General features: G+C 35.9%; 2 protein-coding genes across 6 annotated transcripts in view; one reads left to right on the plus strand and one right to left on the minus strand.

Annotated features, from left to right (window-relative positions):
- Positions 1-6,189: 6,189 nt before the first annotated feature.
- PMCH (pro-melanin concentrating hormone) lies at positions 6,190-7,291 on the plus strand. The gene is made up of 2 exons (XM_064154855.1): positions 6,190-6,489; positions 6,974-7,291. Exons 1-2 carry the CDS (start codon positions 6,241-6,243, stop codon positions 7,289-7,291), a joined length of 567 nt encoding a protein of 188 aa, XP_064010925.1. The 5' UTR covers positions 6,190-6,240.
- PARPBP (PARP1 binding protein) overlaps positions 6,720-26,150 on the minus strand; it is a 38,687-nt gene continuing 19,256 nt past the window's right edge. For 4 of the 5 annotated variants that reach the window (XM_064155447.1, XM_064155449.1, XM_064155450.1 and 1 more), the window contains 5 exons: positions 25,622-25,805; positions 21,871-22,049; positions 17,704-17,785; positions 8,669-8,819; positions 6,720-8,079 (listed from right to left, as the gene is read on the minus strand). In XM_064155447.1, the coding sequence (XP_064011517.1) occupies positions 7,745-8,079; positions 8,669-8,819; positions 17,704-17,785; positions 21,871-22,049; positions 25,622-25,805 (931 nt within the window). In that variant the 3' untranslated portion in view covers positions 6,720-7,744. Of the gene's footprint in view, positions 8,080-8,668; positions 8,820-17,703; positions 17,786-21,870; positions 22,050-25,621; positions 25,806-26,150 lie in introns of those variants that run through there. The other variant, XM_064155451.1, reaches the window with a different exon arrangement.

Consider the following 26,150-nt stretch of genomic DNA (forward strand, 5'->3'; position numbering starts at 1 on the left):
TGAGCTTGACCTGCACAGGGTACTATGGTATAAGGTACACACACTTAGCCTGTGCCTGCCTAGTGCAAGGCCTGTGCTTTTCCCAAATTAGGGAAAAGTGAGCCTGTGGCTTTGGCTAATATGGTAAGGTTTGGCTAACTGCCATCCTGATTGGCTATTCTGTGTCCAAAGGGCAATTAAAAAGGAGATAGGCAGGTGAATAACCTGCTTTTGCTTGCCTGTTCTTTGCCTTGCTCTCTCTGCTGTGCTCAGCCATGTTGCAATTGTCTACTGCCTTATTGCTTACCTGGTAAACTCCACTGCCATGAGTTACCAGGAGGAGACCCTGGATGCCACCACCCGATTGACCTGTGTGGTCAGCGTGACATTGTGCTGAGACTACACAACATCCTGCCTCAGACTACCCTGAAAGTCCTGCTTAGAATTCCTGGACATAACAGATTGGCCAGAAGCACCCAGGAGAACAAAGTCAGATATTGTCTGCATCTTTTCCCAGAAGCTGGGAAGATTCAAGTCTCAATGTCCAACAAGACAGAGGCCCCTGAAAGCGTTTGGGCACTGGCTGGAGTGTGGCTAGCCCCCATGAGGGTAATAGTAATTTGTGAGTAAATGCTTAAATGCCTCTTTGTAATTCTCCATTGCCTTCTGCCATAGAGCAGAAAGAGCTCCTTGAGCCCATCTACTGGGCAAGCAGCATATTAACCACAAGCTTCATTTGACCACAGAAATCTTCTCTTCCAGTTCAATTACTGTTCAAATATTTTGCTGGTTGGTGCTAGATCTAGATATTACCCATAGAATATTTCCATGACCATGTAGGAACTGAAAATTATTAAAATTATTGGTTGGGGATGGTGAGAGTTCTGAGTATCAAAATTAATAAATAATATTAATTTTTGAAAAATACCATCTCACATCAATTAATTCCTCCTCTGCACCAGAGACCTGTGTGGTTGCAGGACCATGATTCTGTGATAATCTCAAAGACATAGCTGGAGTATTGTAATGGAAAGCAATAGGTTTTTCAGGAGGGACAAGCCAGGAAGAGGAGGCAGAAGTGCCCTGCCTGTGACAGAACAGCATGAGAGTGTAATTTGTTAATAAATTAAATGTTAAAGGGCAGATCAGTATGGGTGGTATTAGATTGTGTCTCTGTTCCCTGATGAGGCCAAACAAGCAGATGAGGCCTTCAGCAAACATATAGAAGCAACATCATACCTGCAGGCTCTGATTCTTGTGGGGGACTTGAACAGGCTCAACATGTACTGGAGAAAAAATAAGAGCAGGGCACATATAATCCAAGAGTTTCATGAAGAGCACTGAAGATAATCTCCTGATTCAAGTGAGGGAGAAGCCAAAGACGACAAGTGGTCTGCTGGACCTCATACTCACAAACATGGAAGAGCTTGCTTGGGATGCTGCCACAGGTTTAGACTGAGGCACAGCCAAGCACTATACAGCCAGTCACCCCAGCAGAAAGGGAAGAAACTGGGAGCAAAACAAAATCTTGTGAGTTAAAGAGAGTTTAATACAGAGAATGAACAAATGTCAGGAATAACAATAGCAAAAAAAAACCCCAACATAAAACCAAGAAATCTAAAATGCAACACCCTCATACAACTGTTCACCAACAGCCCATGCCAGCCTCACCTCCTACATATGGAGTATGACACTGATGGTTTAAGTGGCTATCCTGGGTGTGGTCCATTCCAACTTGTGAAGAAAATTAACTCTGTCTTAGTCAAATCCAGGACAGATGTGAATGTCAGGGAAGCGCTGGCTTCAGTGTCTGTGAAATGGTGGTGGGTCAGCGTCTTCTGAGGAAGGCAAAAAACTAGACTACAATACTAGACTTCAAGCAAGTGACTTTGACTTCTTATTTTCTTGGGAGGCTTCCATAGGAGAAGAAGAAATTCCTGACCATTAAGCCATGAGTAAAAGGAGAACAACATCATGATAATTTTGTGAATTTTGCCTTCTATTTGCAGATCCAGCGAGGTTGGGTAATAAATTCAGCTAAGCCACAAACACATTTAACTCAGTGAATAATCTACAGGTGAATAAACTGCCTAGGTGTTGTGAAGAAGACATAAAATATGCAGTGCAAATGTTCTTGTTTCCCATCAAGGTTTCCCTCCAGAGATAGCCAAATATAAAACTAAGAACTGAATGGGATAGTTTATGTCAGAGTACTTATTTCTCATCACCACTAAAGAATAGTGTTTACTTCAAATCATTGTAGGATTGTATTACAGTAAAATTACCCTAATGTATTTTTTTTTGAGAGCAAAATTAAATGCCAATAACTAATACACACCATTATCTTACTAAATTTCCCCAATTACACACAAACCCACCAAACCAGAACTAGGAATGAACTATTATAATGCTAGTGCAGTCCTATTGCAGTATTCTAACTGCCCTAGTTATGCAACAGCAGCTGATGAACAGGTAGATATACAATGACATTAAAAAACATTTTGATGGCAGTAGAACAGTGTAATCATTGTAACACAGGACCAGTGCTGCAAAATGCAAGATTTGCCCTGGTTCATCACCAGCTGTACTCTTGACATGGATAAGTTTGAAGTGGACTTAAGCACTTCATTGATATAAATTTACTTTTCCTTTTATTCTGTAACCAAGACAAAGCAAATGTGATTAATTACCATTTCATTTGCAGTAGTTCTTTGCCACCTCTTCCATGAATAGTATTCTTGCTACCAGCAGTCTCTCACTTTGGGAAGTACTTAGCACAAATGTACTTTCACAGAATAAATTCTCAGTGAAAATCAATTTCATGGCTGTATACGTGTTTATTTTACATGAAAGGTCACACTAGAATGAGTGTTCCAGTTAAAATGTGATAATAACTGTGAATGCTTCAGATAATGAGAATTAAAATAACTCCTAAGTGCTTACCTAACACATTCTTCAATGGCAGAATAGTCAGTTTAGTCAATCATGTTTAAGCATGAGTGTAAGGCAACTACTGTGCAACTGCAGTTTCTTGCTTTTAGTAGAGCCTTTTGACTAGTTCACGTGGAACTTCAAAGATTGAAAAGGGATGATCTTTCATTAGTTTTTGTTAACATGAAAAGATGCATATAGCAAACTTCCTGCTGACCCAAACTTTATATATCAAAACAAAGTGTTTCTGCATGGAGTTTGTTTGGTTTTGGTGGGTTGTTTTTTTTTTTGCGTGTGTGTGTGAGTTGGGTTTTTTGTTTGTTTGAATTTTAGGCATTATAGTTGATTTATTATTTACCAGTTAAATCTCACAGATTACAGTACCAGCTCCGTGGAGTGAGACAGGAGCAGGTCACAGCTCCATTCTTCTAGAGAGGAGTAGATAAATAGTACCAGATAGAACCTGTCTCCCTCCATGGAGCTGCTTCTTGTCTCTGTGGAGATGATCCAGTGTAGGACCACATACCTGCTCCTGTTTGGGGCCATGGACCTGCTTCTAGGAGTCTAGGATCATGGAGCTTCCTCTGTCTCCCTTTGTGGAATGCTCCTTATCTGAAAGCATGGAACTGCAAGCTGATCCTGTGTGGGACCAGGAGCACCTCCAGTATTCCCAAACAAGAAGAGCTCCACACTCCCAAACAAGAGCAGCATTTGTATCAGGCAATTTAGAGGAGTTACATGACCAAATATAAATATTACAGTTAGCTCACAATACATTCCTAGAAGAACTCAAAATGAGTAGAATATAAATTACAGGCACATCAAGGTTTAGTTACATCTGAAACACAGTGCACTATAAGAGTTCATATTTCATTGTAACAAGATGTAACGTGGAAAAAAGAAGTGTTCTCAAAATAATTGTCACTGCTCTGTAAGCAGTACTAGGCTATTAATACAAAAAGAAAATGCTAATTTAATAATCAATGATAAAACATAGTGGTTGATATAGCAAAACATTTCACATTTTTGCTGCAAAGTTTTGAGATGAAAAGGAAAAAAAAAAAATGTAGACAGCAGTGTTAAGATTCCCAAATGCATTATGAAGATACGTACACAGAGCATTTGAAATCTGCAACATACCAAATGTTATCTACTGCTCTGAACAGGCAAAAGAAGTGAATTCATAGACATAGCTATTGATTTCTTAGCAGTCTAATTAGGAGGTTCCACCAATTTTCACTAGAATCACCGTGGATTCACCTAAGCTTCAAAATGAAGAGCAGTTCAAGCAATGCAAGAGCCTGGGAGGCATTGGAAGGTACAGTACTGCAAGTTTTCCATGGCCATCAGTTTAGAGATACTGTAGATATCTCATCTCTCCAACTGATCCAGGTAAGTAATTTTTTATTTTAACTGTGCTTTGTACTAAAATGGAAGAGAAGCATTTAGAAGCTAGTTGTGTGTTGCACACTGCCTACCTATGTGTGCCACAGCTTCAGGTAAGCATAAGTTCTTGCCACACACGTGATTACTGGGCAGATAGCTTCTTCACCAATTCTTAGTTCATATACCAACATGGCAGTTCCAAAGCAAAGTTTCTGTTCTGTCTAGACTGAGTTAAATGAAAAGTACCACTACAGAGCACACATGCCTTTTGCTTTATTAACTGAACAAATCTGTGAAGGAAGAATTCTAGTTAGCAAAGGGAAGGTGGAAGAAAAGTGTAAATCCATGTGCAATTGACTTTCAAATTTGTCTCCTCTCTAGGCAGATAATTGAAGTCAAAGAAAAAGAAGCCAATTGCCCAGAGGCAAGTACACCGTCTACAGCAAGGAAAAGAAAAGAATGAGAAGCAGTGATTCTGCCTGAAAAGGATTATATGTACTTTCTTCATTTTGGGTAAAGTCGGTGTACCCAAAATCTCTCTTAGTCAAAACCTGCTTGGTACAGCAGGATATATTTTCCCATGAAGCATTTCACCATGAGGTTACTTTTGCAAGACAGTCTGTTTTTTCAGGAATGTTCAGTTCCAGCAACTCTGGTCAGTTCCTGTATACACCATCCTCAGTACGTGGATTAGTATCACTATCATTGCCCGTTTCCAACAGGCAATTGTTCTTTCCATACTTACACAAACCTCTCAGCAGCACTCATATTTCCTCCTTCAACTTCTTGTAACAGGTATAAAGTCAAAAATGTATACTTGCTATCAGGCGACACCACTGATGTGTAAAATTCTCTAGACTGTTAAATACTATTTTCACCTTAACAAGACATCAGTGGTAGGTATTAGTGACGGGCATTTGTGTTCCTATAATAGGACACCAGAGGAAAAAAAATGGAAGCAGCAAAATGGAGACAGAGAAAAACAAAGGAAACAGATACTCTTTCTGCTTAATCAGAACAACCCTGAATTCCAGAGATGGGTACCAGCTACCAGGCACACAGCCACTGAGTAGTTTGCATCACTAACATTAAGAGACTAGCAAAATCTGAGCTGGCCCCATTTGCTTTCTAGGTTAAAAAAAGACATCCAAACACTCAACCCTCCCCACACAAATATCTTACAGGAGCTCCTACATTTTCTTCCACAGCATAGACTCCAAAGACTTCAAAATAAAAGCTGAACTTTTCTTTCCACATTCTTAACGGGTATATTTGGCTGTATTAGACTTGTTATATTTGTAACTATAAAAGGTCCACCTCCAGAATGAAGATGCTGACAGGTAATTATTTAGGTATTAAGAAAGATCTCTAGGTACAAGATCTAAATAATGTAAGGTGACATGGTGCACATGGAAATACAAAATAATTACTTCATCTCTAATACAGCAGCAGCCTAACCTATTATGAAATTTAAAGCTCTTCAGTGAATTCATTCTGATTAAACTGTGATAGATCTCACCTTATCTTAGTCTTATCTTACTTCTGTAGATAAGTTTCTTCTCTTAAATTGCCTCAACTAGAGGTAAAGCTTTTGTAAGCAACACGAATGGACATCACTTCTTCCATGAACTCTGTTATACTCATCCAACAAAAGGAACTAATCTGTGCTGTTTTAAAAACATACAAAGAAACAAATTATCCATGTTAAAGAAATGTGCAAGTAGTTCTAAACAACAGAAGGGATTAGAAGGATTATAGAAAAGGCTACTCCTAGATATGAGTCATTTTAAAGAGTGAACTCATTATTCACTGAAGTAGTTTCCATTCAATCTGTAAAATATATAAAGTGGGCACAGATGTAGAACATACTAATTTGCAACTAGGAAAGATTTCTTCAAATCTGAAAACTCTTCAACTTCTATGCAAGTGTTAGAGTAACTAAGAATGAGTATATCATCATATGTGTTAATTCTCTCTCTCTCTCTGCTTTCTCAAGGTTTTCTACTCTCAGTTTCAAAATCTCTGCAAAATGTAGAAGATGAAGATATGTTGCTAACCACATTAAATCTAGGAAAAACTCCTCGAAATGGAGATAGAACTGCAAACAGAGGAGATATACCTTTGCTGAAGTATTATAAGACTGAAGACAGTAGTGTTTTGGACAAAGAGGACGACAGAAATAGGAAAGTTTGGGTGAGTTTTCAGTTTAACATTTTGGCTTTCTTGTAAAATGGAAATTCTGTTTGTAGTCCTTTAAACTAATTTTTTTTTTTTCTGAAGTAATAACCTAGTGGATACACAGAAGTATCAGTTTAATGTACTATAATCAAGAATACATTTTCTAATTCCAAGACTTTAAATGTGTAACTTGGAGAGCTGAATTAAAGAAATCTATTTTTTACAGAATTACACATAGTCAAAACTTGTGGAGAAAAAGTGCCTCTATTTGTGTTTAATTCAGTGTTCCCCTATAGGCAGCAACAGGTTAACAACACACCAAATATATAGCATTACTTTAACATGTTCTTTATCATAAAAACATTGAAATATGTAAGGCAGGTCATTAGTTTTAAATTATCCTCTTGAAAGATAAAATACATTGCTAAATATAAAGTACAAAAAAAATGAACACAACTGATTCCAAATAAACTGCCACTCTTGTTTTGTCTTAAAACAGGACACAGGTTCCAGACATGATTCCTTAAATCATATTACGGCAATAAACTTAGGTAGGAAGCAACTACCTTATCTTGCACTGAAGGGAGCCATGGCTTTTCCAGCTGACACTGAAATTCAAAATATTGAATCAATACAAGAAAGGGATACTGCAGCTGGAGAAAATTCACCTAAATTCCCCATAGGAAGGAGAGATTTTGACTGTAAGTATATCTTTATTTCACACACAAAAAAAAAATACTCAATTTTGTTAAACTACAAAGCCAAAATGTGCACAGGGGAGGAAGAATTTATTAACATTTCCAGAGACCATAAATGAGTTCTCATTGTCTGATGATTTAAACTTGCAAATTATCTTTTTTTTCCTGCAGTGCTCAGGTGTATGCTGGGAAGAGTCTATCGACCGTGTTGGCAAGTCTGAAAATTACTGATCCACACCACCTTCTTTGAAGAGTGAACATTTTAAAGTGAATTTAATGTAATTTTAAATTACTGTGCTTTAGTGTTGATATATATATTCATCAAAAATTCTTTCCCATCACACTGGAGAGAAAATCATACTTCATTAACAGAAACTAACATAGCTCTAATTACTAAAGATGTACTGTTATATAAAATAAAAGACTTCTGCATAACCTGGACTTGTATTTATCTCATATTACACAAAAACTACCAGAGTGCCAAAGGAATTGGTGCAAGTATGTCATCCTTCTCTCACAAAATTACACAAACTTCTGAACCAAACAACATACCACAGGTGTCAAACAAAAACTCACAGTGAAAAATACTGAGTTAGTTTTGCCTGACCGGCAATTAACTTATTCTTGCTTGCAGTTTTGCTGTGTTTTCTTTTCCCATCATTTCTGCCACCCAAGTCCTTCTGAGGGTTGTTGGAAGTTTTAGGTCTCTTTGCATTTTTTTGCAAAGATGGTTCACTTTCCTTATCACAGATTACTTTGTCATTATTCAAATCCATCTGTTCATTCCTGGAGTACTTGTTTCTTGGCTGACAACTCAGCTTTCCCATTTCTGTATAACTTCTAGTCTGGTGAACATTTTCAGAAATAGTTCCAAGCACTGGTACATCAAGACATGAATTCATACCTTCTGTCATGTAAGAACAAAAAAAACCACACACATATGTGAAGAAATAAAAAGTTACCTGGGATCACTCAACCCCCTGCCATGGGATTTGTTTAAATTAAAACTAGTGCTTGATCAGTAAGACAAAAGTGAGTCGTTCATTGCAGTTACATTTGTTATATGTTCCTAACTGTACTGCCCATTTAAAAAGACATTGTGGAAGAACATGTATTAGCAACTACGTTAGAGAAGTGGATTTATACCTTAAGATAGTAGAAAATGTGTTTGAAGGACACAGAAGTTTTCTACATAATACGTTTTATAGTGAAGCAAAAATAATTGTTTTTGCAAATTAGGCTTGTAAAATAAGAAACATTACACAAGGCATCTAAAATATCATCAAATTTTTAACCTCAAGGTAGCACCAAAATGTTTATCAAACAGATTTATGTTTTCTTTGCATTAAAACTGTAATGCAAATTCAAAGATATTTAACTGATTGTAGCATACACAGATCAATGAGTCAGGTTTTTTAATACTTATTTATACTTTAGTTCTATTAAAGTTTTGTTTAATAACACTTGAAATATTATTCAATCCGACTACAACTTACCTGTGTTATCTCCAGCTTTTAAACATTGCTTTGGTGCAGGGTCTATGCCAGTTGGAATTTGGCTACTGCTGAGGAAATGTTGACGCTTCATCTCACTCAGATCATTTTTATATGTACAGGCAAACTGAGATTTTAGTGAAGACTGCTTCATCTGCAAATATGAATCTGGTATTAGCTTTAATGACTTAAAAAAGTAAAAGACATTACCTGAAAGACTAGTAAAATAGTCCTATTCTTCTGTCTAGGAAGCTTTTAGATGACTAAAATACTAGAAAAAATAGTATGCTCATTTTCAAATATTTATTTGCTTCCAAGAATATTACTAAATTATTCTATTAAAGTCCTAAAATAATTTTTTACATATTTTTTCATCTCTCAGAAGGTTACACATTAGCTTTTAAATCCTCAACCCATGATTTTCTGTCAAAATTAGTACCTTCTTTTGATAGAAAGCATATTCTACTATTTTGAATAGCTGTCATAGCTCCGACAGTCAATTATCAGACCCCTACAGGTACAGAGGAAAGCATACTAGCAACACTGAAAAGGAATGATAGATAACCAACTGAATTTCAATATGCATATACCTACAACTCGAGTATAAAGTATTATTGCAGGTATTTTCTTTGCCAAAACTCAGATTTCCCATTTAGTCACAAAATAAATCTATTTCCTCTTGGAATGCTAATGTCTAACTCCGTATTTGTTAAACTACCAAATAGCATAAGTAGCCAGAAAACTATAATATTGAAGAACATTATTGTATCTGATTCTGCATGCTCATCTCCATCTCCTACTCTTAGAAGCAGGTAACCTAGTCTCACAGCAGAGGTAAATGCAAATATTTGGCTTATCTCCAGAAAATGAAACAAATTTTCAATGTATTCGATGGACTCCATAGATACACATCAAACTTCCTCACTTTACACTTAAGCTCACAGAATCACAGAAGGTCAGGAGATGGAAAAGGCCTCAGAAGTCTATCTAGTACTTTCTGGACAGCTTGTCACAAATGCTATAGACTTAAAATCTTACCTCACTTCTATTTGAAAGTCTACTATATCATACAAAATATATTGAAAGTTATAGTAGAAAGCAGATAATTATGATGTATTACGAGTTTAGCTAATGGGGTTTCTTTTTACTACAGCATAGGTGAATTCAAATACATTTGAGCTGAACATGTGCTACAGTAGAAATAGGAAAAAGCAAAGAAATGTTACTCCATTTATAATTAACAGGAATTATTTGGTGAATAAAAGCCACTTTCTGATTACAGTGCTTGCACTATGCAAACCTATTTTTTCTTAACACCAGCATATTTAAATTTTACAGTTTGACCCTCACATTTTTCTCCTAGCTCAAAAACTCCAACTTAAACAGAAAGAACTAACATTGCCAGAAATCTCTTGGTTTCAGATACAGTTTTCATGCATATAAGCTAACAGACTCTAGATTTTTTGTGATGGATATGCAACCTAAGTATTTCTTTATAGTACTGCATTTTGCCCATGTAAACACATCCAGTCATTTCGGGAAGACAGTACTTATTGACAGAAACAGTTCTTTCTGCCTTAACATGTCTGTACATCTATACTTTTAAACTCAGAATTCTCTTCAAAATCCCAAAGATTCAAATGTCCCCAATTGTCCATCTCTACCAAATCATAGGCTGTCTATGCCAGATAAAAGCCTGAGACAGAAAGGCAGATTGAACACATAGAACCAGCCTGATTGTCAACATTTATAGTATTTTGTAAACCTCAGTGTACCCTCTAATTAAAACATTTATCATAAGGTAAGGCCATATACATAGACATTTACAAGACTGTGTGCTTCAAGTTTATGCATTGGCTCAGAGTCATTCAGCCTATGTCATACTCTTATCAGAAAGCCTTTTGAAGGACAGAGGAGCTCCTCCTAGAATAAGATTAAAAACTTGAAATCATTTAAAAAGCAACTCTAATCTTGTTCAAACTTAACCAACATCCTACAGTACAATTACAATATTCAGAGTATAAGTGGCTTAGCTTTTCCTTAAGTTTAAGGTTACTGTAATAGTAATGGAAAAATATCTTCCTATAATTGCTATTTCTTAAAAACTTAATCTTGATCCCTCAGAATTCCTTCTATTTTTAATCTGCAGTAAATGACACACATCAAAAAATACACAGTAACTCACACAGTTCTACGAAATTCATATTGCAAGAGGTAAATAAACCACAATTTGTGCCAAGTTGATGAAGCTCTAGCAAACACAGCATGAAGAAAGGAGAAATTGTGTAAGAAAGCCCAACAGTTTCTGTTGTACAAAAATAAATGTCATTAGGATGGAAGGATTCTTCTTTGCACCCCATTCAACACTTCACTAGTTAGGATTGTGTAGTCAAAGAACAGAACCCAAGCTCAAATACTACAAAACTTGCCGCACAAATCCTTCACTGAAGGTTGAAGTATTCCTCAAAACTTTTTTGTACTGAATCACAGTACCATTTAGTCATTTGCAAGCAGTATACACAAGCATTATCAAGTATGACTGTTTCAACTGATGCTAGCACTGATCTAGAGGTTATATTTCCAATCAGGAGTGGAAGACCAAATTTGCTGAAGCAGTCAAACTTAGCAACTAGTTTAGGAAAGTACATTTGCTAGGAGGAACAACTGTATTACACTGAGTAAGGTGGTAAGTAAATTTTAATAGCCTGAAGGCAGAATAGAAGAGCACAAGCCTAATGCTGAATTAGAAAGTAGAGCATCACTGGAATATCTTAAAAGAAAAACGAGCAACTTTAGTACACATAATGAATCCTGTTAACAGCTTGACATAGATCTTGAAAATAGGAGTTCTTTTACATTAAATTCCCTGAAATTCGCTGCTTTGAAAGCATCACCCAAATAACCCACGGCTCCAGAAGAACAAAAAAGATGCCAGGAATTCCATTTGCTAATCAAGTTGTTACACAAGCAGCATGCAATGAACTCACTCTCACTATCCCCTCTCCTCTTCACAAGCAAGAAGGATGCTGCTGTTAGCCCTATATACAGAAAGAAAATCTGCTGCATTTCAGAAAATAACAAGGTCACTGTTTTTGCTGTCCAGCAGTAAAAACATGTAACAGAATTTAAGATGTTTCCGCACATGCAGGTTCATCAGTGGTCCTGATGAGTACATAAAGCAGCATATTCTCCCACCTTGACATCTGTATCTAGACAAGTTTTTCAGTTGCTTGAGATGCCAACATAAAAGCCTTCACTTTTTTACAAATTATTAATGGTGCATGCTCTATTTATTTCTAAAAATCAGTTGGTAATCCATTTCAGATCTCCTTCCAGCATCTGCATACAAACAGTACTGCAAATATTTAGTCACTAAGAATGCTGAGACTTGGGGTTTATACACTGGAATGGCATAATAGAATTTGAAAACCTACAACAGTAACAAGAAACACATGGTTTGATTTTCTAGCCAAACAATCAGAGTACTATTTGGAAAAGGAAAAGAGATAAAAGGAGAAAATGTCTGTTCTAAAAGGACAAAAGGTGGAGAGAAGAAATAAAGGTAAGTTGACAAAGTTGGAAATTGGAAGAGAAGCAAACAATAAATGTAAGTATCTTTACCAAACCAAAGCATCATGTTATCTAAACATGAAAAAGCGTCCTGAAGAGCTCAGGTAATAGAAAGCTCTTCTTGAACTAAAACTATTAACATTATTCTCTTTTTCCTACCATGGCATTGGACCGGCCTTCTGCTATCCCAGATTAACATACTACTGATTTAGCCTTAAATTATCTCATTATTTAGTCTCAAAAAACATATTCAAAACTCACCACTATGGAACCCAGAAAAGGAGTGGAGAGGTCGTGTTGAAACAAAAATAGTGTTTTCTACACCAGTGTGGTTTACCAACTGACACCAAAATCTTTCTCTGCATTTTGTGCTGAAGACAACCTTTTTTCTCCTCATCCCATCTCTCTTCCAGATACTCATTTTCAGCATATTCCATACACAGTGAAACTACTAGTCAGCTTAGTGTTCTCCATAATTATATTCCACATAGATATAAACATTTCTTGCTTCAACAGATGAGACTACTACCTGAGGAAGATTGTTTTCTTTATTACTATGAATTTTCTGCTCAAAATTATAGTGGTGATACAGAAAACTCTTGATTACTTCCTGTTGATAGTTTTCCAAGTCACAGTTTATTTGTACTGGAATCACAAACAGGCAAACCACTTCTCTCAAGTAACAGCATTTAGAGGACTAAACAATGAAAAATAACAGCAGTGCATGAAGCTAGATATTAAGTCATTTTACATAGGCATGAATAAATCACATGAGAAAGGCAAACTGAGATTTTTTTGCTTTGTGGAGCTTTTTCCTTGAAAGGATTTCTGTACACAGTAAAATTACAATGAACTTTAAGTGTGCCAAGATTTGTTAGAGTTCTTAAGCCACAAATTCCTTTTAAAACTACAGTTATGTTCTCACTTGGAGGGAAATAGTGCCTCATATAGGAACGATTGTCTCCAATTACATTAGGAAAAAACCATGCCAAACTACTGAAAGCCCCCACAGCTGTTTCAAGGTAAATGTGTTAACAACACAGCAAGATTTCTAAAATAGTGTATCAAAAGGCCAAAACAATCCCAGGTTTACCAAAAACCAGAGCTTTTACTCTCACATAACACACGCTCACAGACTAATACCTTCTGCCTAACAGCTTTTGTTCCTTCCTTAACAAATAGACCTGTTTTACCCAAACCCATTACTTCAAGAGCAGTATTTTACCTACAACTTGAAAGATTAATCATTTTCTGGTGCAGAAGACAGACAAAGATATTATACAATGTTTATATTGTCTCAGGTTACTCTTTAACCTAAAGAAAGCAGGTGATTGGTACAGTCCTTCCACTCCTCTCTCACCAATAACTAGGACTTACATAACCCCATTGAAATCAGGAAAACTCAGTAGTCAAATAGGGCATCTGCCCACTTCAGATAAATGGAGTACCAAAGAACCAGATATAATGTTAGATGAATGCTTTTTAGGTAAATATCTCTCTTGTTCAATTAAACCTTCTAAAGCAGAAAAGACTGGTATGAACAACAGAGAGGAGACATAATTCAATATGTGTTCTATAAACCTTTCTGGATTAAAGACTTCTTCCACAAAATACCATTTGCTAGAAGACATTTTAACAGATAAAACTGAATACCTAAATTGTCTCTCAGAGGAAGATTTGAGTTTATTATTACTCTTACCTGATTCTTCTGGAGGGAATGAAAAAAGCAACATGCTAGTTCCCCAGACTTTCTCCTCAAAGGCTCAGAATGACAGCTTTGCCTCCTAGCAAATGCTGTTATAGTTAGGTGATCTTTCTGCATCTCTTCCAGGGTTTAATGAGGATTGAAAGACCAAAATATTTCTTTGTCTTTCAGAGTTGCCAGGAATTTGTTTTGGCACAGTGGAAATGCCCACAGATTTATTTTTAAACGCCAATTCCAAGTCATAGCTACCTGTTTACTTTATCCGCTCTCCAATGCAGATATTGTAACACATACGCAAAATGTTGTGCCCCAGGTTTAAATATTATCAACTGGTTCTCCTCCACATAATTCTGCAGAAACTGAGATGTCTGTGCCTCTTCAGGAAGGAGAGGACATCATGATTTTTACTTTTGTTTGGGTTTTTTTAATTATTTATTTAGAGAACTGTTTCTCCATGCACTTCCTTGATTTTTCTAGATTTTGTTTTTTGTTCCAGATACATCCTGATGTATACAGCCAAGTTCATCATCACTACTATATTTTTCTTCCCTTATCAAATATCATAGAAAAGGAGACTATGGCACAAGCTCTAATGAGAGATCGTGAATCTGTATGTCCTGGAGCCCTGGATACCCCAAAATTCCTCTCCCTCCGTGGTTTGAATAGGAGAGGAAAGGCACAAAAAACCTGTTCCCCCCTCCTTGCCCTGAGGCCTGAAGCTGGAGGCAGGGAGGCTGGTGAGAGGTGACCCTTGTACATGCCTGCGTTGGAATTGGGCTGGTGATTGGCTGTGGTCTTCGCACCTAGGAAATGGTAAATTGACTCTTTGTCTGGGAAAGGTATAAATATTAGAGTACTTCCCACCTTGATGTACCCTCTGTAGAGCTCTCCCCCACCTGGATAGTTCCTGAGGAGAGAGTCTCCTGGCACTGTGAAGGACAAGCTCCTGAGGGACCAGACCATCCCTGCTTTGGACAGCTTCCCACCATAAGCACTCTTTTGTGCAAGCTTAATAGGCCAAAGGAGCCTGGGATGTCTTCTGAAAGAGAGAGAGCTGACAAGCATCTAGATCACCCTTTCTCTCAGACAGCAGAGCTCACCTGTGAGTAGTATAACTTTTCTGCTTAGCCTGATTAATAGTGGGGAAAAGCTGTGTTTATAGCTTAGTCTTTTTCATTTCCTGACTTCTAAAATAGCCAAATTTATCTATAGTATCCTTTGTAAGATATTCTCAATGAAACAGAGTCTGCTAATTAAACTAAATTAATTTCTGTATATAGTTTTGGGGACAGGGTTTCAGGAAAGTAAAATAATTCTGTTTTTGTACCTATTCCTAACTCAGCCACGTTAATTCCCTGCCTCCACAACACTGTACTATAGGCTAACCACCTATTAGAGGCAGCATGACCCAATGATCCTTGGGACAATTTTTTGGAGCTAATGTTACCATCACAGGTAATAAATAAGAAACCTCTCAGAAAAATCACTGAAGAAACATCATATTGCTACTGTCTTATTGAAAAAAAACTAGATGTATGGTATTGTCTTTTGAGTCATGCACATGAGTGTATTACATGTAGCAAATTTTACAAGCAACTGTTTAATGGTTCCACAAAATAATGAAGGTGGTAATAAATATTACTGCAGCATTTGAGATTTATGGTCATAGATAAGAAGTTTGTTGTTCTGCACAGCAAAGACAGAACAAAATTTATTTCTACCAGGAGACACTATCATCCAAGACAAGGAATATATGGATTCCTAGTGAAAGAAACTGAAACTAGTCATTGTAAATGCCATTCATCTCAGTACAAAGCACTGCTAAGTTTTGGAGAGAGGTTGATTTAAAGGTACTGAAAAAAAAAAATTCAAAGAGGATAATGAGTTCTACATATAGAAAATCTCTTCAGTCATAAGAAACAACATTAAAAGAGACCTTAAAGAGTTAGTCTGAAAATTAACAAACATACAGTTAGAGCAGAAAACATTCCAAAGGTTTTCTGGTGTGATGTAGTAACAGGAAGGATACCATCCTCAGTGTTAAATACACAGGAAATATGAATATACAATGTGAAATACAGACTATAGATCTGTTGTTTTTTTCCTCTGAATTTTGTTTTTCACAAGAAAAACAGGTCACTTAATTAGGCACCTGGTGGACTTCCAAATAAGTTCTAGAAGTTGACTCAAAGACTTCACAAATCACTGGCTAAAACAATTAAATATTCCATTCTACTTTGCTACAGATACATTCTATTTTGTCAACCATGATAAAGCAAGACTAGGACAAGAACCTCACAGGGAAAGTCAGAGTATTGTATTAAAAAGAATTATGAGAGTCAGAACAACTATTAGAATCAGGTACTACTGTAGCAGCAGTGTTACAACAAATCTTTGCACATAGTTTCTGCTCCTGAAGTAAAATTCATTCAATTCTTCAAACAACTCTGGACGAGCTATCATTAGCAAAGAAATCATGGTAGCTAATCTGGTATTTTTGATCAGCAAAATAAAAGTATGTGTGAGGAAAGTTAAAATAGTTTCATAATATAAAAAGTGAGTCTTGAGAGTGATTCATATTTTCTGACAGAAACCATGTAAATTTCCAGTAAAGGTCTAAAATGTGACAGGTAATTACTTAAATATGATAATGCTTGTAGTTTGATACTGAATATATCTATTCAGTAATTCAATTGATATGCCTCTGTTTAGATAAGAAAGCTATTTCAATGTATTGTGCAAACAGCATAGCACAGTTTTGCTATTTGATGAGTGCAGTTGCAATTTAAATAGGCTGTTTATTATAAAATTAATATAAAGATCATTCATTAGTCTTGATGCTTCAGAATTTGCCTATGAGATTCAAGCAAAAAAATACCAGTCATAATGAAGTTGGAGCGTATTTAAAACATATGCTGGAAACACTGACAATCCTCTTCATTGTACTTCCTGCTTCTCTCACACACAGTATGTTAAAATTCCCATCATGTCAAGTGGCAGAAAGTTATTTTCCATTGGAAGTAATCATAACATCTTAAACCACTTTTGTTTCCTGAATTACATACTAACTACATTTATGTTTTTACCTGTAGTCTGGATGAAGTTAATAAGAAAACACTAAATCACAACTTATTTAGGCATCTGGTAAAATGCTGTGGAAGATATAAGTCCTGCCCCTTTCCATAGCCCCAGCATTCAGATCTGACAAGTTTGAGGGGCAAATCTAAAAAAAAATTAAATGTATAATGCAGTACTACACTGGAAAATTGCAATTTTCAGAAACACTGAATTTGTTCTTCTGAATAGTGCCACTCACAGTACCAATATACTCTTTAAACATTCGATTCCATCTACAAAATAGCAAACATTAGCATCTTTATTTTATTGCTCACAAAACAGAGATATGGAGATGTCCTCAAAGCATTACACATAAAAAGAATCCACTAGAAAGTGCACTTTTAGATTGTCTGTATTATCAGAACTGAAATCACATGCCTGTGCTCAGATTTATTTCTATAATCCTGAAACACGCAGATGGTAAAATGAAGAAATAAAACTACTTCTTAATACCGAGTTAATCTCTAAGTTTAAAACATTTCCCTTCTGGAGTTTAGACATTTACATTCATATTACAACACTGTTTAAGCTGGGCCAATTTGCACAATTATACTTCTCTAGCTAAGTACTCAAGAATTTTAAACAGTTTTTGTTTCAGCACTATTATTTCAGTGCATCTATAGTCTCAGCAATTTCTACATAGTACCTTGAATTTTTTTTCATCCACAGACTTCTGAATACGTTGTCTAAGAGGTTTTGGAGAAGATCCATTAGATTGTGCTGGAGATCTACATTAAAAAGAGTTAAGAATTATTTAGGGCATGTAAAAGCAAATTGTTAAGAAAAAATAATTACCCATACCACGTTCCTCAGGAACAAGGCAGCAGGTATCTTTCATCTCCAAGCTTTACTCTGTTACTATCCTTCCTAAGTAACCACATGTACTATGGCAACTGAAGACAGCATAATGAAAACAAACCTACAGTTCTAATTTCTGGTATCACTTTGCAGTATCTTTACAATATTCCGCAGCCACAATATTGCTCTTTGTAATGCTGGTGATGGGTTACAAAGCCACCATTGAAGAGCATCTGGTTGACATCTAGAATAATTTTCCTTGTATTTACAAACTTTTCAACAGAAGTACTCCAAGTGCTTCCACCCTCCTATATTTCAGCATGTGAATAGTTACACAACAATGAAAAAATGGATGCATATAATGCAAAAAATTGATGCATAAGAGGATTTTTTTGGTCTTGAAATAACAACTAATCTGTGCATCTGTAAATAATTACTTTTCTGCTTATGCTTATGGCAGGCCAGTGTGCATATGAGGACAGTTTCTTCAAAAATAGCTCATTTACTTTATTTAGCTCATTTCATTCAAGTATTCCATAAATAAAATTCATTTAATTTAGCTCATTATTTAACTTATTTCGATTTGTCTGTGTTGCAAAATTTCTGCAGGACCTTGCAATGTTTCTGCTATTTAAATTGTCAAAATACGTAGCTTCGGCATGCTCCAGTCTATACTGTTCTTCTGGCTCATAAGTCCTCTTTGTAACCCACAATGACAAAATTCTCAGCATTCCACTATTCCAACAACTGATGACTCTTTAGGTTCAATGTCCACGAAAATGGATTTTCAAGGCATTAGTCATTCTGTATACCAGATTGAAAAGAGTATTCCTTAAGGGGAAGAAAATTTTGAAGAGCAAGGAGGGAACCAAGTAATACTGATTGCCTTTAAAATAGGTAGCTGATGGAAATTACTGCAGCAAACAAAAGGTTGTCCTAAACTCTGACTAGCTGTTAAACCTGCAAAAAACCAGGAAAAGGAGAAACCTTACTGCAAAAATATTTGATCCAAGATAATTTAACTGTAAACCATAAATAATATATCAGAATCACTTCATTTTCAATATCACTGAATGCAGCAAGAGAAATCTGAAATTCTGTAATACACACCTACAAAGATTACATTGCACAAAATTGAAACGAGTTGCTAACAGAAGGAAAGTATTTGATGAATGTATTAAAGGGCAGATTAAGAAAAACATCATCTTAGTATGTTCTAACAAACAGCAAACATTTTCAGTGTCAGTTCCCAAATATGCATGCATTTCACAAATTGCAATGGAAATGTGTTTAATTAAGAAAGCAAACAAAAAACCTAAGTACAACAGCTGCTTCTCAGTAGTAGGATTTCAGTGTAGAGAAATAAATCTAATTGAAATAGACATTTGTTAGCAGCAAAACAAAGGAAGTGAAATTCTTGAAATACTGGAATTTTGAAAGAGGTGATCTCATTTAATCTCAGTCTTCCTCTGAAAACTGACTACACTCTCAAACTGGCCAAAGCCTCGACAACACTGCTCACAAGCTTTAAACATATTTTGAGATTGGTCAGTAATAAAATCTCTAGAAATAACAGAAAGCATAGTGAGAAAAATCTCAGAATAACTATTAGAGTATCACCAAGGTTGGAAGAGACCTCATAGATGATCAAGTCCAACCCTTTACCACAGAGCTCAAGGCTAGACCATGGCACCAAGTGCCACGTCCAACTACTTCCATGTGATCAAATATCATAAACCAATAGCTACCATATGAGGTAACAAACAATCTCATATACAGAATCAGAGAATCATTCCACTTAGAAGAGACCTTTAAGATCAGAGTGCAGCTTCAAACCAGCTTAGCAATAAAGACTCTGAAAACTGTACTGTCAAAGCTATTACTATTTATCTTGTAAACTGTTCTAGGCATATTTAACACTTGAGCATTAATAAACATGTTGTACCATAAGAGTTGCCTGAACATTGATACAAATCAGTGACACCTTAGCTACTATCTCATATGATAACAAGGTGTTCAGCATTCATAAAGCAACTAGAGCTTACAATCAAGCTGCTAGGGTGCAAATGCAAAACAAACATCTGATGAAAATTGAGAACAGGTGTTAACTGCAAGTTTTTCAATTTGGCCAAATTTTTATTCTTGAAACAATTATTTAGGATCATAAATTCAGTACTTGGAATAAATTACTTCTAAAAAAAAAAATTAAGGAAACAGCCAATACTAAAAAGCACCAACAAGAAAATCCACAACAAAAAACAACCAAGCAAAAAACCCGCCAACACAATAAAGAAAAAACAACCCAACAAAAAACACTTGAAAGTAAAATCTAAAGCAAACTAACCACTAAGAATTACTAAAAGACAAGAACTGCCTAGATTACAATGTGAATTCCCAGACAGCAGTACCTGCTTACATCTACAAGATTAAGTCAAACAAATGTCTTATACTTTTAGAAAATACTCAAGAAAATTAATTCAGATCAAAAACTGAATGAGGTAAGTGAAATTAAGAACTCAGTGAGCACTCCTATTCAGAAATAAGTGTTTTAAAGGCCATTTCAAATTGAAGAGCTACATATGTGTATTTATGTAAATGATTAAGATTTCTAGTTCTCAGCAGTAACAGTGTTTATTTCAGAAGAACTCAGGTGGGCCTTGATTCCATTCACATAGAGCATTAACCTAAATATGATTAAGCTCCTTCTGATAAAAGTACAGCCACAATGAGAGTTATTAAATTAATAAAACCTTTTAAAAAGTAATGTAGGTCAATTTTCCTGAATCTGAAGTAATGGACCAAGAGCTCTAATTTCAGTCTTTTATTTTAAGCTTGTTACATAATGAAACAAGTTTATAGCTACAACTATTGAGAAATTAAAGAAATATTTGATAATATGTGGTTAGAAACTGTCTTTTACATTAAAAACTCCTTGTTTATATAGAATTCTCATTAGTGCAGCTTTTATTTTTTCTGTTTTATCAGAATATGCCTGTTCCTTTCACAAAAAGGCAAACAGTAAATCTATTAGAACCTTTGAACTCTGACAATGGTGCTATGGTGGGCTTTCATGTCAAAAAAGTACCTACCACCAGCATAAAAAGCACACCCTTCACCATTTTCCTTACCATTTTCATTCTTTTATGTTAGGGAACTGAAAAAACCTACATGTATTCATGAAACTTAATAAGCAACAGGCCACACAACCTCTGTCTTGATCAACATGCTTCAGTTACCACTAATGCACCACAAGCAAGGACAACCAATAAGGATCTTAAAAAGATCCTTATAAAGACAATTTACTTACTCTGGAAAAAGAACTATTGAGGGAATCAATCACTGCACTTTTGAAGATGCTTGTCTGGGAACTCTGGCTGCTTTACTTCCCAGCAGGCCACCAGAGAGTTCTCTTTCCTCTCTCTTTTTTGATTTTATTCTTCTCCAAAAGCAACTTTCTACACTAGATGTATGCCATTATCTACAGATCGTGCTAATAAATCTTCATGCAATACTATCCTGACTGGTCGATCTCATGATACAAAAACTACTTAACTCTTTAAAGTTTGTGTGTCAATAATTAGTATGTGAAAAGAAAACAGAATATAATTTTTAAAAAGTTTCATGTCAGAGATAGACAAAAGAGGCATCTTCAAATTTAACAGTAAATTGATTAGCTACTAAAGAGACATCATTTGATCTTAGAAGTACTAAACTTAAAAATTAGTGCTTAGGTGTGTTGCAAAAGACATTTCTGCATAGGTTTTGTGCAGCCCAGAAACACACTAGTTCAAAAGCTCTGTATTGTCAAAGTATCTTAAAGATACAGAAAATGTGAACGAGGAAGTAGAAGTGTTTTGAGGTCTCGAGACTGTTCTAAAAATGCTATTCCTTTACACCTAACCTCACCAGAGACTATACAAAGCATTATTTGCTTTGTGCAAGTAATACCAATGGTCTGTTAGCCACTTATCCTTAAAAGCAAACCCAGTACAAACACAAACATTCTAGTACTCACTTGAAAAGTGTTAAAACAGAGGTCATTCCAAGCAAGTTAAAGCTTTCATCCTCATATAATAAGTCTGCTTTATTGTGCGTAGGAGGATTGACAGTTTCTTCATCCAGAAGAACTAGTAAGACCTTTACAGTATCTCTGCCACAATACACAGTGCCATGATTTATGGAATGCAGTTTTGGCTGAAAGTAAATGACAATAACATACAACAGGAACAGTCAAAAAGCCAGACCAATAGATCATGTTCAAAAGCAACTCATATCAGCACAATTTGAGAGAGCCCCCTCTTCCCTTTCACAGTGAACATTTACACAGAACCTGAACATAGGAAAATTTCTTCCTCATCCCATGCAATTAGTAGAGTTTAGATCACTGCCAGCTGGAGGTATATACTGATGAGCAAGTCACAGTGCCAGCTGGAGGTATACACTGATGAGCAAGTCACAGATAAATAAACAAATCTGATGAAGCCATGAACAGAAATTAACATATATTTTCTCACAACCAATTTGAGTACTGTGGTGCACACAAACACATTCTGGTGAAGTTCAACTCCTCTAACTGAATCTGCTAAAGCAGTTGGTTAAAAGTGAGATTTCCATCAAAATTTGACAATAGAGGTTCTTGGCACAATCTGTTGTTTGGAACAAGATGAATTCCTCATGATTTTCCACAAGAATAAAGAATTCCTTAAAGAAAATAATAATCCACATCTGGAAGTGCTCAGTAGTACAGTCAGCACTACAGATGTAGAACTCCATAGCCACTATGGGATTGCAAGAATTGCAAGTTTGCTATACTTTTCTTTAAAAGTACTAGGAGTTCCATAGAGAGATTTAGTGCTTAATACACAGTAGTAGATTTTTAAAAGCATAGGCTTTCTGTTTACCAACACAGAGAAGCATTGTATAGCCTGACTTTGTTCAGAAGGGCAGGAAAAGCAATGTACTACATTTATCTAATCAGCTAACTGCTTTTAAATATAGTCTTGTAAAGATCAAATTCTATTTCTCTATTTTACACCAATTAGTGTATGTAGCTTTCAAGAAACCATAGCAACAGATGTCAGTCGGTTACTATAAGTTATAATCAATAGCTAGAAATAGCAATTACAGAAATGGTTGTTACTTGTACAGAATTGGCCTATTTCAGTACCATTTAATTTCCTCAAAAATTATTCTGAACCTCTTCAGTCATTACATCACAACACCATAGATTTTTATAAAATGTCATGTGTGTCACAATAAATTTGTCTGAATTTGGCATCATCTTGGCTGATTATACACAAAGAAAACACAAACCAACGAACCTCCCCCAACTTTATGCATGAAGAATACACCATAATCTCCTAACAACCACAAAGCTGACCTTCAGAAATCTCATGTGCTACAACAGTGACATAGTGTACTAACCATGGACTAAAATCCTATTGCCCAAGGCACAAGAACTTTAGCCAAGACAGCAATCCTTACCATGGGAATCTTTCTAATTAGTAACCTTAAAATCATAACTCAAATTAGTTTTTCAGGAGAACAGTTGACCAGACTTTCAGATGTAGTGACCATCAGCTAGTCAGGACTATTCTGGTTAAGAGTCCATTAAAAGTAGTAATTTTCCCCTCAAGAAATTAATCACAACTCTTAATAGTCACTCAAGGAGGCTTCAACACACTTATAGAATCACCATGGTAGGAAAAGCCCTTTAAGACTGCCAAGACCAACCATTACTTAATTCTATCAGAGCCACTACTACATCATATCCTCAAGCACCATATCTACACTGCTTTTAAATACATCCAGGGATGTATTCAACCACTTCCCTGGGCAATTTGTTCCAGTCATTGATAATCTTTTCAGTATAGAAGTTTTTCCTATTATGTAACTTAAACCTTCTCTGGCATAACTTGATGCTATGTCCTCCTGTCTTATCAGCTGTGACTTGTAAGGAGAAAACATCACCCACCTCTCTAGAACCTCCTTTCAAGTAGTTGCAGAGAGCATGGAGGTCTCCCTGCCACAGCTCACTCAGCCACTCCTCATAAGACTTATTCTCCATACCCTTCACCATCTTCATTGCTCTTCCCTGGACCTCCTCCGTCACCTCAATGTCTCTTATACTGCATGCCCAAAACCACAGTACTCAAGGCATGGCCTCACCAGTGCCAGGGACCTCTCCCATCCTGCTGACGTATGCCAAGCCTTCCTCAATTCTTTTGTCCTTCAGGACAGTCCCCCCAGTGGATGCTGTCAATTAGTTGCCTGAACAAGCTCAAGTACTGCTTCTGGCTGCAGAAAGTAATACGTTTTCCTGGAGCTCTAAATTCTTGTTTATTTGCAGGAAAACTAAGCAACAAGAGAAAACTGGTTTACCAGGGGGCAAAACCAAATATTTTTCTAACTAAGTCTTTTCAGGTAAATTTGATGAGGAAGCAGCCTTCAAAAGAACTAGTGGAGATATTTTCAGCTCCATAGTTAAGACAGTATTTTTTTTTTCAACTCAAAGAAATTATTCAATCGCTTACATATGAAAAACATAAGATCCTACTAAAACAAGAACTTATTCATAATACAGAACAACATCTCTGAAAAGTTATAAACTCTCAAATGCTGATTCTATTAAAAAAAAAAAACCCTAACGATCTCCCTTGCAGCCACCCAAAACCCACCACACCCAAAACCAAAAACTACACCTCAAAAACAAAACACAATTTTAAAAATAAGCTTTACATGAAACAGCAGAGTCATAATCTTCGCTATACCGAGATCTAATGGAATAATACATCTGTTATCCTTCTATGCAACTTCTTCTTTTTAAACTTATGGTTTATTTTGCTTAATTTTTAATATCAACCTGGCCTCTACATGCTTAGTAAAATATTTTACCACAACCACTAAAATATACATTTTGACATCAGACTCTTAACATAAGTCCAAGCTCAACTTTCCACACCTCACCTCTGTGAAAGTGTCACATATTTAAGAATTATCAGTAATATACATTCATCACCCAACCTTCACACAAATTTTATTTACACCAACAAAATAAATGCCCCACACCAACTTCAAAACAGCATTACCACAACAGCAGAGGCAGACATTTTGCACAGTCCTTCCCTCAATTATTTGCTACCATTGAAAAAAAACAACTTTGAAATCAAGAATTCCCAACATTTATTCCACTTGCTGGCAATGTTTGGTCCAAATTTTGCACATTACCTCTTGCAATTACTGTAATTATCTCTGACTCCATAGTTCACCAATATTTCCACATCTGGATTGAGCTTCTTTCATATTAAACTCTATCCTCAGAAGTATTTGATGCTGAGCCTATTATAACCAGGGCATTTTAACCAAAATTACTGATACATCTCAAATCTTAATTCCATTTTCCTGAGGCACTTCTGGTTTGGAAATTTGTTCTAGCTTTACTGCCTTAAAATTAGTAGCAAACTTAACAGTTATAAATATTTACATCTAGAACAACTGCATAAATAAAGTTTTGAAGAGTGTTTTGTCTACAATTTTGAGGTAAGAAGTAAATGAGCTTTTTCTAATCCATTCTGTAATCTTCAGGTATAAATCTTTCAACAAGTTTAAAATCACAGTGTAGAGGAAATGACAATAATTTGTATTGTTATGGAAAGATAATACTCTATATAGAGTCCTTTACAAAACAAAAAAGAAACAAAACAGGCAAAAGACATTTGCTTTCTTGTAAAGCTAAGTAGTAAGAAGAACAAAAGAACTCCCATTACCCGTGCTGGACTGACTCCAGCAGTGCTGGCAGTCAAGACTTCCTGTTGTGAATCGATAATATTTTTAATCTTCAAATCCAAATCTTCTACAACTTCCTCTACTGCCTTACAGAAAGGATCCCCATTGCTTCGGCCTTTTATCAAATGCATCTTCACTGTTGACAGAATTCGCCCTCCCGCGATTCTGAAAATAGGCACAGGGTCATCTCCACATTAATCTTGGCAGTGCTTTAGTATACCTATTACTGTTGAACATAGCCACTCCACACATTTAACCAAAACTCTTCAGAGAACAGCTTTGATCTTTTAAATCAAACAGCAGTATAGAAGTAGTGTCCAACATAATAGCTTGCTAAAAAATAAAAAGATTGTAAGAAAAGGTAATGAATTCAGCATTTAGTAATACTCAAAGCTGCAACACAAAACTCAGTTCTCCATAAAAGTCTGAGGGAATATACTTTCTTTAAAGCTACAGTTTTGCCCTCAGCTATTACACAAACACACAATGTTCACAGGAACAAGCATTCCA

Source organism: Pogoniulus pusillus, chromosome 15 (assembly GCF_015220805.1).
Source record: "Pogoniulus pusillus isolate bPogPus1 chromosome 15, bPogPus1.pri, whole genome shotgun sequence".
NCBI classification, from domain to species: domain Eukaryota; kingdom Metazoa; phylum Chordata; class Aves; order Piciformes; family Lybiidae; genus Pogoniulus; species Pogoniulus pusillus.